Genomic DNA, 15383 nt, shown 5'->3' with positions numbered 1-15383 from the left:
CTAAGCTCATTATGGATGATGACTTGTGTCCCATGTCATTCATACAAATTTACTGTTGCTAGTCAGTGAATGAAAATGTTGCTGCCATAGTGACAATTTCAAAAATCCATATTTGTACATGATTAAAAAAGAAACGAAGAAAAGAAAAATAGTGCTAACTAAAGGACTTGTGGATAAGTTACTAAGATGCCAGCATGCACAGTAGTGGGTTTTAAATAACTGACTTTAAGGATAACACCTGGACCTGGGCCCTATTTTGACATATTTTGGGTCGGAAATCACTAGTAGGTTTTTGGAATTGGTCCAGTAGATCACCTCTCCTCTCCCAACAGTCAAGAAGAATCTGCAATGGCTGCAACATAAACCCTTGGGGCAACTGCACGTGTCAAAATACATCTACTAGAAGTGCTTATTTTTGCAAGTGACAGGCTCAGATTGTTATTCGAAGTGTCCAACAACTTAACTGAAAAGATCCCTACAGAGAAAGACCTGTACGACCCTTTTTGTTTAAGCAGAAAAGGCATCTCTTAATTCAAAGCCACCAGACTCCATTGGAAAAAAAACAAATCGGTAATTTTACTTTGTTCTACTGCTCAGTTAGTTTGGTTTTTATTGTGTGCCTTTGGTATTTTAAAGAGTACGTTTGGATCCTAACTAACGTGTTTGAACACCAAAGTCACAGCAATTTGAATACCACTACTACTTATGTAGCAGCTTAGGAGCCATATATTTCCCCCAGGAGATGGTAGAGACCAAAAACCAGAGCTAAAAGAGAATAAATGGTGAACATTCATGTTACATTCATCAGGTGGGCAGAAACATGACTCAAAATTAATGATAGTGTTGCTTCATTACTGCTAGATGTGTAAATAAGCAATTGTTAACTAAGTTTACCATATCAATTTACAAGATCAAAATTGCGTCAATGTTGTGTTCATAGCCTGTTTCTGCTGGCCGTGGGTGGCCCAATAAATCAGTTGTGGAAGATTGAAAGAGTGAATTTGTGCTGCTTATCCAATTGCACCATGTCTTGAAATTGTAAGTTCAAAATGGAGGACGCTTTGATACCAGATTTGCATCTAATTTTATTTAATAAGCCACGGCAATATTCGAAGAACCTTCAACTAGTTCACAATTACTATTGAATAGTATTTTTGGTTGAAATGCACATCCCAAGTTAGTAAGACTGTCACAAGAAAACATTTTTCTAGTGATGGCCTTTTTTTTCATCTTTTAACTGGCTTGTGCTGCTTTTACAGTAATTAACAGAAAATTATTCTTTGAAACTAAAATCCGCACATGGCCTTGTGTTTTCCATAGTCAATTATCCATAACAGTGACTTCTGACTGTCACTGTTGATGAATGCCATCTAATATAGTCTCTCAAAAGCCCCCAAAACATCTCTTATTTGAAATACAGCACAGTATACAGTAAAATATAACGGCATATGTTGCCTGTTTCAATGTGTCAAGTGAAAGTGATCATATCATAAATCTGTGGAAGATAATAGGCTGGAAGAGGAGTAGTAGTAGGAGTGTGGCAGAATTGGAGGGAAAGGATGTGATATGAAAGAGGATAACTGCTGTAGCACAATATGAAGAGACAATGTTACCGTTAAAACATAAAAACAGCACATATTGAAGTGTAGATTAAACTGTAATAAAACTAAAATGATTCCAAAAATACATGTGGGACTGTTAACAAGAACTCCAGGCCAGATGACTACTCTTTTAATATATTTCACTTACATTTCTGCTCTGGTTTAGACAAAACTAGATTTTCCCTATTGTCCTACATATGTTTTTTTTTTTTGTTTGATCCAATGCCATGAAGCTGCTTCTCTATATGGGGAACATAGTCTGCTGTCAAAATGACTATATTATTTGTGTTGACACCCTCATAGAGAGACAGCGGGTATTGTGGTTAGTTGTCTTCCTGCTGCGTAACCTTCAGTAACATTAACTAAATAGCCACCAGTAGATTTGTAGGAAGTATAAAATTGAGACACGGATGAATCAAACACTTTACTTTTTTAATGCAAATGGTTTTATTCTTTAGCTCACAGTGAGTACATTACAGATCTGGAATACAAAGGATCTGGATTAAGAACGCAGGAAAACAAATTTTCTAAAATACTTATACTAAGCTTCACCTGATGGGATGGGATCATTCTGGTTGGTCAATAATCAGATGTGGAACTTTCTGATTGATAAGGTTTAGAGGCATGGATCATGCATCAGTACAACCGTTTCCTGAACTTTGTCCCAGACTCTTGTGAAAAGGGGATGTAGACACATAGATACAGCCCCTGAGAAAGAGACTTCAGCTGTCTCTCCACTGTGATAATAGTGCTAATCAGCAAGCTTATCAAGCTCTGCAGAGCAAAATGGCCTTGGCTCTCATCATTTCCCTGTGATACTTTCAGGTCATAATTTAGTGCTTTCTTTGATCCAAAGCAACACATAACACGAGATAAGAAGACATAGCCGCTTCACAAACTGCACTGTTAGTACAGTACACTGTCAGGTAAAAGAAATAGCACAGAGTCTCCAAATATTCCCTCAGCTGTGTTGTGCTCACCATCCCTTCTCTCCCCAAGTTAGTTTGTACACTGTACACTTTCCATTTTCAAACCTGAAATCAATTGGATGCTTATCCACTCCCCACAAAGCCCTCTGTGTTTGCTGACGGTGGGGAGATGGGCTTATCTGTGTGGTCCAGCCTCTACCCCTCACCGAGAGGTGTCTGGACCCTGCCTCATCTCCTCCTTTCCTTCTGTCTGTCTGTCTGTTTGTTTGGATACCTCCCGGTCTGCCTCTCAGTCACACACATGCACTGGTGCACTCACACACTCCTTTTTGAGTATACAGCCAGCCTCATTAGGCTGTGGATGGAGAAATGGGAGTTGGGGTGAAAGAAGAGGGCTCCTGGGTTGGAATTGTAAAGAAAAGTTTAGATGGCCTAAATAGGACAGGAACTACTGATGGAAAGGACATGCAAATAAAGCCGATGATATGAGGGTGGGAAGCAGAGAGAGACGTGGAGAGATGCAGGATAACATGTAGAGGAGTAATTAAGGGGTTTTCTTAAATCAGGTTGGAGTTTTGATTCTATGGGAAAATGGAAAATATATATATATATTTTTTTGTGCTAATCACATTGATTTATATCTGGGGTTAAGGTTGATCTGCCCAGACTGAAATCAATAAATCTGTCCTTTTTTAGTGTTAAGTAACAGACAGCTCGTGCTCACATATACACTCATGCCACATTGTAAATCTAGCCTGTAAACTAATCTCTGCCACAGACTGCAGACTAAAAGCCTGTTGTTATCTGACACTCCATCTCTACAATTTGTTTTATGAACCCTTAGTGTCATTATCAAGGCATTGATTGATGGGGCAGAAGCAGAGTTGACTGTACCGTGATGGACCACAAAAAAGCTTTGTCCACTTAGTGTCCACACACTTTAATTGTCAGAGAGAGGGTCTTTATGTTCTTGCCTTAACCATGCTGAAGGAAGCGCCTCGCTGTTTTATTACTGCATCAAGTATCAAGTATACAGGAGAAGTCAGTAGGTGTCTTCCCCCCCGCAGCCTTTCCATTATTCTTAGCACAGTTTCATGATTGAGAAACAGCATTGGATTCATTTCATTCAGTATTCATTTGGAGAAAAGCTTTTCAGGACTGTGAGCAAATTATGTTGTAAGGTAATATTTTTGTCTTACTTGTCTGACATGAATAAATAACGTAGTTCTTAATCATCCACAGAGGAGAAAAATCCAAAATGTTCATGCTTGTAGGTTCACATTATCTTAATTGTTCACCAGATTCATTCAGTGTCCACCTTGCCATCCACCACCTCGCCCCTCCATACCTCTCTGACCTCATTCACGTCTCTGTACCTGCCCGCACCCTCCGATCCTCTTCCTCTTCCTCTGTCCATCTCTCTGTCCCCTCTGCTCGCCTCGTCACCATGGGGGGCCGAGCATTCAGCCGCTCGGCTCCCCAGTTATGGAACTCACTCCCCCCTGACCTCCGCAACACTGACTCCTTACCCCTCTTCAAAACCAGACTCAAAACCCATCTTTTCACACTCTCCTACTCCCTCTGATCATCTTGCACTGTTTCTGTATTTTATTGTTTGTTTTTCTACCCGTTTTTACTTGTTGTATTGTACTTTTATTTGTATTCTGTACGGCGACCTTGAGAGCCTTGAAAGGCGCCCTAAATAAAATGCATTATTATTATTACCTTACATTGGTGGCTGTTTTACTTGTTGCTCCCTGAATCCGTTCTGATTCTGCGCTTACATCTATCTTTTTAAAAAAAAATTTGGATGACTTGTGTGTTTAGAGCATTTCTGACTAAGCAGGGCATTGGTAAAAACAGAGAGCTGGCTGAGGAAAACTGTCGCCATTCCAAGCACATTTATCATACTGCAAAAACACCACAGCCATTCTGGTAATTAAAGATTATTCAGACAAAGAACAGTGCATTTGCACCATTTCCCACCACCCTAAGGACTTATCCATTCCTTACTTATCCACTAGTCACTCCTGTTTAATTTTCTCACCTCTGCTAATGACCTGACATAGCTTTCCAGAGCTGTTTTTAGTTTTGTCAGTTACTTCGCATTATAAATAGATGACTAGTCATCACTAGTCATGTTGGTGCTTGGCGATTGCATTCCTGTCATTTCTGTTTTCAATACCCCTTCTCAGTAAACTGCTTTAAACAAACCTTTAGTCTCTGCCTTTTGTGACCCAACTCCTGTTGCCAGTATCACTGAACTGTAACACTGTATGAATAAAATAAGACTGTGCCTGAAAAAGAGTTAGGTCAGAGATTAGTAACCGACACACAGAAACCTCACAAGAACAGTGCAAATAAACAAAACTTTATGTTTACTATTTGTTTTCAGCGCCATAGTATATTAAAAATATATTGGCAATTCTTGCAGGTGCAAAGGTAATGCATTGTGTTTTTGTTTAGAAAATAAAACCCTTTTTCTCAGGATACTCAATATTTTCAGTCACGCAGAAGGGATTATTATGGGGAGCTATTGGTTTATGCAGTCATATAAACGGCTTAAGAAGGAGTAAAAATGGAAATGCCAGACTGCAGATCTATACAGATAAGCTCCACTGATTATGAAAAAGAGACGGTTGTTGCAGAGGGTGGGCAGAGGGTCTGTACAGTTTTGCAGTCGTAGTTCTGTCACGACCAACAAGAGAAATTGGTGGCACAATGTCAAAGCAGCAGTGGCCCCTGCCAGCCCAGGGCGACAAATCATTACGGACTTTAGAAAGAATCGGCCGGATATTCACGTTGACTCCAAGACGTAGGATCCTGTGTGCTGGATAATCATTGTGTGCTTTTGTCCAGGGTCAGAGGACATTAGAGGTCACTCCCCTTGACAAGTGGTTGGCTTCTATAATTAATGGCCACCTCATTAATACTTCTATTCCAGAGAGAAAAGGAGGCAATGAAAAAGGCCTTAACAGGCGGTCCTCCAAGCAAGCCATTCCATATTTGAGTGCAGGAAACACATTTTAGACATTATTGACTACTTCATGGCTTTATTAAGGCAATAAATATATTGAGGCTGCATAATTTCACATTTATTTTATTTAGTCAACAGTGTTTTTTGTCTTCATACAGCACTTTGAGTGTACCTCTCATTCAACCCCGTTTGGTGCGCTCAACGTTAAACATACATGTCCTTGTCATTTAAGACATTCAGCATGAGTCATGGACTCTGTGTGTAAGGGTCCAGATTCCAGTATGTTCATCAATCATTCATTTGTAATGATGTAATGTGCCAATTCAGAGCAAGCATTCTCTCAAAACAATTTTCATGTAGGGCAGGTCAAGACCAAACTCTTGGATAAGGAGAGACCCAAAGATCCTACACTTCAAAATTAAGGATCGTAGAATCCCCCACAAGCACCAGGCGAAAATGGCAAGGAAAAAAAAACCCTTTAACAGGAAGAAACCTGGCTTTTTTTCAGGGTTGTGTGTGAGAGAGGGAGAGCCAACAGTGTCATTAATAACAACGGCAACCATATTAATTGTATTAGGGATGATGGTGCCTTTCCATTAAGGACTCTTTAGGCGAGGAGCAGGATTTAAAATTCTATTCTGGATTTTACAAGGAGCCAGTGCAGAAAAGCTAACATGGGAGAAATATCATATATCTTCTTCTAGTTCTTGTCAGTACACATGCAGTACAGCTCTGGACCAGCTGGAGAGTCTTTAGAGACTTGTTGGAGCAGCCTGATGATAAGGGATTACAATAATTGAACATGGAAGTAACAAATGCATCATTCTGAGACATGATTTGTCTTGTTTTTTGTAGTGCTAGGTAGTGAAAAAAAGGTAGCCTGATAAATAGGACTTGGTGTCAGTCATCATTATTTATGTCAGAAACAGACTTTACAAACGGCTTTACAATTTAGAATAAAATGGAAAGATTATTTTTAAAGGGAGTGTTAAAATGTATCTCTCTAATTTTTGGATCGTGGCCTAACACCTGTGGTTTAAAATTTTTATTCCAATAGAAGTTCAGGGAACAGCCACAGCAGAATTTCTTTGCCAGCCAAAAGTGAACCAATGAAATGGTGTGTTATAATAAATAATATTAGAAATAATATTAAACTATATTTATTATGTAGAATGAAAAAAGTGAACTTCAATGGGATGTAGCAACAGTGGTTAAGTCTGCGACAGTTGACTTAACAAGGATCATGTCCGCGTCTCAGGATTGCAGCAGACATTGGAAGAAAATTATTAATTTCAAACCCTGGGGTGGGGCTACAGGCACTGAGGGCTGACACACAAGCAATGCTGTTGTCTAGCTTGATGCACAGCACACCCTCTATTGACCAGCCACCACTGGTCTATGTGTACATGCATTGTTTTGGTATTAAAATGATAAATTGCGCCTGTGTACTATGTTGCTAAATAATATTTACAAGAGACAATGGCTGAGCCTGCCATTTTAACTTGTTGGTTTGAAGTGTTAACTTCTCTGGTGCATCATGCCAACCTCCATATGTTGCTTTCACTTGACTGCTGCTCTTCTGAGAAGAGCAACAGTCACAATCTGCTGTCATACTGTCATATAGCAATCAGAAGCACAGCATGAGAAAACTTTGCTGAGATTCATCAGACAATACATTTTATAGCCAATATCCATTTAAAAAAATCGGTCCACTTTGGCAAATGCCAGCTATAACAATGATTTATGGTCCAAAAAAAGTATTTGTAAATGTAAGATGATAGCCTGAACTGCAGTATGTTCAATCTGCTACTGACAAACACTTTGCCAGCCATACAGTGGATCCATAAGAACTGTAAGGCATTTTGTTTTAACATGTCCACCTTTGTTTAACAATTTGAGAAAATGAGTCGACAACAGATGATCACAATTAGGCTAATGAGTAAATATGTCCTACTTTTATCTGTAGTGAAGCAGCAGGAGGTCTGCAAATGCAGAACACTTATTACTCATTTTTTAACTCAAACATGAATAAATCATTGGACTAAAGGTAACAGACCATCCTTTGATGTTTCCTACTATTTACATTCACTGCCATAGCTGGCCATTAAGAAAGTAGCAGTGTAGAACGGTATGTTAGTTACCCAGGCTTAAACAGAAGATGTACTGTTTTTCTCACTTTCACTCTCTCTCCCTCTCTTGCGCTTCCCTTTCCTCCGTCCATCTCACTTCCTCTTACACCATAACATGCTCTCCCACTGGCAAATAACCCAAGAAAGGTTAACTGGCACCTGGCTGCAGCCTGTGAGAACACTGGCTTCTTTCTACCCATGCACGACAGCAGATGAGCTGCTTTAACCCTGCAGCAGAAGGCGTATATGAGAAGTGTGTGTGTGTGTGTGTGTTTGCGGGTGTGATTCTTGGGTAAAAAGGGAAGCACTCTACATGCTACATGACAGGTGTCAGGTTTGAAGTGTGAGAACTGATTGTCCCCTTGTTTGCTTCCTGCAATCAAGGGGTATTAGGTAAGATGCTAAACATGCTATAATGGATTGACTGTTTAGTGCATAACAATGACATGCTGAATGGAACAAATTTATATTTCTTCCTCCATTTTCTTCTCGTAGTTTAGTGTCTAGCTTTATAGAAAATACCTCCCTGAGCAGGCATGATTTTTATATTTTTTTGATGCCACTGATGCAGCTGTGTATAAATGAACTTCACTTTAGCATGCTGTGTTGGTGGTGTTCAGACTTGGGGGGGTCAAGCTCCTTCTTTCCCTGCAGGACTACCGACACTGATATTTTATTTCCGCCTGTATTTATTTTTTTTGCGCATCCATTGCTCTCACTTTTTCTCATTCTTTACTGCTTTCCTCTTGCAGGTGTATCATGAGTCTCTCTCTCTCTCTCTCTCTCTCTCTCCACAGGTGTCATTCTTCCTGTTCATTGTGTTTGTGGTTTACACCATGCTGCCGTTCTCTATGCGGGACGCCATCATCGCCAGTGTCCTGACCTCCGTTTCTCACACCATTGTGTTGAGTGTCTGCCTGTCAACCACAGCTGATCACATGGAACCAGTAGTGTGGCAGGTAAGGTGATCAAATATAAGTGCGGGTTAATGGTAGAAGTCAAGTTAATATACAATAGAACAGACGCATTTATTGATTAATTATTAATCAATTTATTTAGGTTTAATTAGTGACTTGACTAGTGTTCAGTTGGGTGTCACAACAGAAAAAAAACATAACAGTATATACAAGAGGATTAGAGGACTAAAGTTTAAAGGAATAGTTAAACATTTAAGGAATATCTGTATGGTAAATATTTACCAGAGCAGCAGCCAGTTAACTTAGCTTAGCATAAAGAATCATGACAGGAGGAATCCTCTAGCCTGGCTCTGTCCAAAGGCAGCAAAATCCATGTAGCAGCAGCTCATGAGAAGCTCACTAACTATCATGTTTTACCTTGTTTGTTAAAGCCATACAATAGCCAAAGTATAAAAGCGACAATTCGCCATTTGAAGTTATGTATTTATTTGAGGTTATGTTCTGAATCGTCTCCTGGCAAGGGATCAGTAACTTCCTGGAGTTGGTAATTGGTCCCAGTGGCCAAGAAGTGTGAGTTGTTTTCTTTGATTCGTTCATTTACTTTCAGTGGACTTGTATTGTCATGAAGAATTCATTAACCTTGAAGAACCTAGCAAGAAACAACAAATGTTTTAATAATCATTTTGGATATTTTCAATCTGGGGCTGATTTTCCTTGTTATTGTCATATATTGACAGTCAGTTGTACTCAAAATGGTCTCACTTCCCTTTTAGAGGTTTTCAGACACACTGAAGGGACTCACTGTTGCCTAAAGCAAACCAACCCACATGCAGTTGTTTTATACTCACACAGGCATCCCGTTGCCATCAACAGAGATGCACGTTCATCAATCAATCAATCAATCTTTATTTATATAGCGCCAATTCATAACAGCGTTATCTCAAGATGCTTTACATAAAGAGCAGGTCTAGACCAAACTCTTTAATTAAGAGAGAGACCCAACGATGGCAGGAAAAACTCCCCTTTAACGGGAAGAAACCTCTAACAGGTTGATTTTTCAGACAAGGTTCTTCATAAAGAAAAGGAAATTAATTAATTAATTAATCAATAATCCTCAATTATCCATACGTTATGGGAAGTGTAACCACTGTTTTTTTTCTTTTCTTTTGTTTAACATTTCAGATTGGAATCTTAATGGTAAATTGTTTTTCCTTTCCAGACATTTGATGTTTCTCCACCCTGCTCACAAAATGAAAATTTTTTGTCATTTTAACCACGCAGTCTGTATTTTTAGCAAACAAGCAAATGTGACCTTTAAACTAAAACTAAGTTAGCATAGCAGGTGAGTGATAGAAATTCTAATGTGTTTTTTTATATACTTTATTAAAAGGTCACTCTCTTCCCAGCAGTATTGCTGTTTGAAGTGCAAAATGCTCAGGCAGTTGGCATATGCTGAGAGAGGCAAAGAAATAACCATATCAGCAAACCAATTACCTTGTTAACGCAGACTTTAATTCATTTTGAGCTTATTCAAACCTTATTCCAAAAAGTCATTGATTGTACACTTAAGGCTAATTTCAACTAATGCATAAAGGACACATAACAATATTAATTTAAGTAAGCATGTCACAAAAGCTTTACCTCCCTGATAATCATAGTGCTCAAAGACCAGGGTAACATTCCAGGGCTATATTACAAAGGGTATTTCTATCATACATAAATGCATAGTAATTATTTTACCATCTCTTCACCTCAATGACCCCTTGTGCCTCATGTAAAGTGCCCCTTCTATGCCTTTTCTGGGTGTACTTCTGTTTGTCAGCCCCATTGGTTCAATCACAGACTGACTGGATTGTGGCTACATATTAAAGATTTGATCGTATATGGTCATTCATCTTAATGGTACAGTTTTCTGTCGTACAATGTGATTGACACTCAACTTGATTTTTGCAGACATCTCTAAAGTATTTATACCCCGAGTATCCAAGCTTGGAACAATTGCTAGCTGGTACAGCTTTTAAAGCCACTCCAAGCATGAGCATAACAACAACCTTTATTACATCTTAAACAATAAATCTAAAGGCTAAATTACACTCCCATATTCAAAGGACATATTGTTCTTCAGATAACAGGAAAACAAAATAATGCACATAATGACAGTCATAACAGCTCTGTTCCAGTACTCAATGATTCTTGTGCCTGTATCTTCACGTCTGTCTGTATTCACCACTCTTAAACCTTCACAAGCAATATCCGTTGCCTGTGTGTGCTCTGATGGCCTGTTATTTAGTCTCAGCCTATTTTTCTTTCATATTTTGTGACTCTAGCATGGCCATACTGGCATCTGGGCAGCCTGGGGCTGTATGCTGCATGGTCACTATCTGCCAGCTCCCTTTGTGCATCAGGTCAGTTTGCCTGTCAGCACAACTCGAGTGGAAAATCTGTCATAGAGGAGTGTCCTCCAAGATAATATTTGTTGTAAAAATGTTGGATAGCAACTGAAACCAAAAAAAGGATGTTCAGAAATACTAATGACTTCCTAACTGAATTATGTATGAAGTAATTCATTATGCTGTTTCCATCATTCAGACATTTCCTGGCTTAAAAAATGCAAGTAAGGAGTAAATAAAAAAGAAATTAGTAAAACATTCCCAATTATAATATATTCAATTACCAAAAGTCCTCCTCATTACTTTTTTATTGGCTCAAATGGTTATTAGAAAAACAAGGTCCTCAAATATTTTACTTCACTTTAGTATATAGTTTTCAAAGTTTAATTTATATGTAGCATTATATACTTACTATGCGTAATATATTCATGCAGTAAACTGTATGTACTCAAAGGGGATAGTTGATAGGTAGGTGATAATTTGAATATAGTATTTAAATTCTGTGCCATGAATGTGAGAGAGGATAATATCGACATTACTGGCCAGTGTTGTTGTCAATGACAACTGATTTACAGAAAGACATAAAACATGTGTGATTGACAATTGTGACAGACAATGATACCAAGACCAGACGAGAATGAAATCAAAAACAGAAATATGGAAATCAACACAGTGGAAATTTTAGGATAACAACAACAACAATGATAAGCAGGGTTAAGGAACAGACAACATGCATGGAAAGAAAGGAAAAATGATCTCCTCAGATTATTTTTGAAACACACACAAAAGGCACGCTTCTCTGGCTTCACTTTGTCTAGAAAATGATATATATATATATTCTGGATTTCAGTCAGAGCTGTAGAGATGCTTAACCATGTATAATCATTAATGTTTGAAGTATTGTATCAACAATATGGAGAGACTTTGAATGACTGATGAGCAGTGAATATAAAAAAAAAAAAAAAAAACACTGACTATGACAGGCATGTTAGGAAGGCTTTCCTAATATGTTGTACACTCCATGTGTATGTCAAGTTACAAAGGCATTATTGGAAGGAGACAGATTGCTGCTCAATCGGCAGTCAAGATGGCATGCCGGGCAAGATGTGGCATTGCCAAGGAGCGATATGCCCCCTGGTGAACACAGACTCTGCCAAATCCTGGCTTCTTTATGCGTCGTTATCAGTATTGTACTTATTGTCAGTAACATTGATGTTGTTTTCTGTCACTGGCGACTGTGCTTAGGCCCAAGTCTAACTGTGGTTATGATTACGGCTGGGATGAATCGGGCATAAATTATGATGTTACAAATACAGTTATGCGTATAAGATATGTGGAGTTTAGTGCAACAGTGCCTCGATGTGTTTGCATTTTATGTTTAGAATAGATATAAAAAAAACAAATCACAGTCACAAAAACATTTTGCAAATCCAAGTAATAAATTATTAAATTTTTTGGTTATGTATATTTTGGAAATATAGATCCTTTGGGCCCTTGTTATGGGAAGACGAAGACTGTCCAATGTCCCAAAAAATGGGACCTAGCAGTTATACTTGCACATATATTTGGTTAAAGAAATCCGAGCATTAAGACATTTACACACCAGATCGATTTAGAAAACTGTAGATGGTGATGTTTTCAAAGCTCAACACATCACATTTTTCTGCAGTTTGACAGTGAAGTACAATTTTAGCTACAATTATAAAACCATTCAGTCTTTTCTTCCCTTTATTTTGTCACTGGTGCCATGTAACTGTCATCATTGTGTTTTGTAATCACATGGAAGCACATTCAGTGTGCCATGGAAACGGCACCCTGAGTACCTTGTTCTTCTTTCAGGGGAATATTGGATCCAATAATCTGCTGCTTACTCTCTGCAGCACTTGCAGTAGTGGGGTGCTAGGTCTCGTTATAGAATGACATTTGCCCACTGCAGCTGGGAAGATCAAGTGAAAGTCTAGATTTAGTTTAATCTGTCCCTACAGGACTTGAAATCAAACTTTTTCACATCATCAACCAAAATTCCATCCACATATTAAGGACACACAACCATATCTCTTTTTTTATGTCATGCTGCGTTATGTTGACATTACTTATCACAAGGGACTGGCTTGAACCCGCCTCTCTTGGTTGAAAGTCCTGTGTTTGACCTGTTCAGGTATCATGTCTGCCTCTTGTTGGGGACTTTGTCACTGGGCTGGTGGTAAATAGCAGAATAGTGGTCAATTGGCTACTTACACGGCGTAAGTAAGTAGGTGAAGTAACAATCTGTAGAGAACAGCCATTTATCTTCTTATTAGACACATTTGCAATCTGCCTTTCTGAACAGCAAATACTAATAAATCCAAACCAAGTTTGTCATAGATGTCCAACCGCATAGTGGACCGCACTGTTTCATCCCAGTTAGCCTGACGTTTTGGCCTGTGCTTGTGTAATTTTCACAGGAATGTCAATAAGTGTGTCATACGAAATGTACCTAATATACAGTACATCTGCAATAACATACAAACTTAAGCCACGCAATGGCATTCCCTATATCTGCTCTGGAAGATTTATATCTGTCTTTGGCTTTTAAACATGCGACACAGTGATAATACGCTCAGTGATCCAAACTAACTGCTAAAGTAGAAAGGCATCAAAGTAATTTACCACTAATCATTTATTGTAGCTTAATTTGATCTGATCCTTGGGCTTAACCTGTGTTGTTACATGCATTTGTACTGAGAGGACTGTACTCATATTGCCAACTTCATGTGTGTTTCTGCCCATGTGTGTATACTTTATATATGTTTTTGTGTTTGCCCGTGTATTTGTGCGTGTCAGGCAGAGAGTGTGCGTGCATGCATTTTTCTCTTCTGGGTTTCTCTGGCCATATGCCAGTGGTGTTGGTCCAACTCTTGCAACAGGCTCAAAGTCAAAAAGCGTGTTAGCCAATTTCATCTGATTGAACAGCATTCTGTAGTGCTACAAATCCAGCAGCCTTCTCTTGGCTACATAAAAAGCTGTAGAGGTTTTTATAGCTGCTGCGCAGTGGTTACCCTCTGACACATAACTCTGAGAGCATCCTTTCACCCATCCGCACTGCTGTCACCTAAAAAGGATGACGTAAGCCTGAGCCTGTCGTGACACAGAGATTTGGACAAACACTGTTTCTTGGCCAGTCGCAGTCACTTGTCATCACTGTGAGGTTGTCTGGCAAACAGCATGGACTCTGGCTGCTGGTGGTAGCATCACATCTACTGTACAGTGCTGTACATATCTACATACAAATGCAAAATCTGAAGGCAATAAACAAGATTTTGGTATGGGAATGGATGTGGTTTCCATTTGTAATCTGTTTGTAGTCTGAGCAATGCTGACTAATCACATTTGAGCAGCAGTCTGTGTGGGAAGCAAAAGAGTTGAAAGGCATTGGCAAATGCCCTCTCCCCATCAGGTATTGTGGAACCTTTTGGGTATTGTCTGATGGCGATTTAGCTTTTTATTAGCTTTTTAAAAAATTAAGTCATGCAGTCATCTATCAAATATCGTATATCTGTTAATAGAGATGAGCCGAAATGTTAAAGAGAGGAAGTCTTTGCACGGATATCCATTATTCAGATATCCACTGGCTACACTGGAATCACTGAAGTATTGGATCATGCCCCCAGAGGCTAAATCATCATCAGACTGTAGTGGATGGGTTCAGAGATTGCTGTACAATAAGAGTGGTAACAATTTTCTATTTTAACTCTCGGCAAGAAAGAAAATGCCTAACTGTTCCTTTAAAGGGTTTTCACACTCTACTTGAGCAGCATGTACTATTATACATCCACAAAGGGCTTATTTAGCTTTTATCCTTTTTTAGACAAACAAGCAGACGAATACAACATTTTTGTTGCCATGGTAAAAGATGATCCAAATCTGACCAGTACAAATACAGAGTGGAGCTGTAAAATGGCAGTTAATCATTACTGAAACTGTAATAAGCTAAATGAAGAACATGTATCAACAACAACATCTATGATAAGTAGAGGTATCAAAACAAAACCAACTATCTGTTTGTCTTTATGACGTTATTGCCTTTAAACAACAGTTGTTGTTTCAGGTATAGCACAGAATGTCTCATTAATCTTCCTCACCAAATTCCACCCAGCAGTTTACACTGTCTGAGCCATTGACCTTTACATCTCCAACTGTGTAAGCAACTAATGGCAAATGCATTCAGAGAGAGATTTTATTCACAATGCAGGTTGGAATGCAGTCAAAATAACATTTCAGCTACTCAAATGTAAAGATTTATCAGTGAGTCTCCGAGTTGTTGGTTTGACAAAATAAGAAATTTGAAGGCAGCTTGGTGTCTTCTTGGTAACTTCTTCTAACTTCTCGTTATTTTTAACCTTTTAAGGATTAAATTATTTACATGTAGTGTTTTTCCTCCAACATCCAAAAATATCAGGT

At 38.7% G+C, this 15383-nt stretch overlaps 1 protein-coding gene across 1 annotated transcript in view; it reads left to right on the top strand.

Moving 5' to 3' along the window:
* Nucleotides 1-15383, top strand: part of adcy2a (adenylate cyclase 2a) — a 55458-nt gene that overhangs the window by 10896 nt on the left and 29179 nt on the right. Inside the window, exon 3 of the mRNA XM_070834814.1 lies at nt 8434-8595. Within this exon, the coding sequence (XP_070690915.1) occupies nt 8434-8595 (162 nt within the window). The remainder of the gene's footprint in view (nt 1-8433; nt 8596-15383) is intronic.

Source organism: Pempheris klunzingeri, chromosome 8, assembly GCF_042242105.1.
Source record: "Pempheris klunzingeri isolate RE-2024b chromosome 8, fPemKlu1.hap1, whole genome shotgun sequence".
In the NCBI taxonomy this organism is placed as follows: domain Eukaryota; kingdom Metazoa; phylum Chordata; class Actinopteri; order Acropomatiformes; family Pempheridae; genus Pempheris; species Pempheris klunzingeri.
This window is presented reverse-complemented; position numbering and strand designations above follow the sequence as displayed.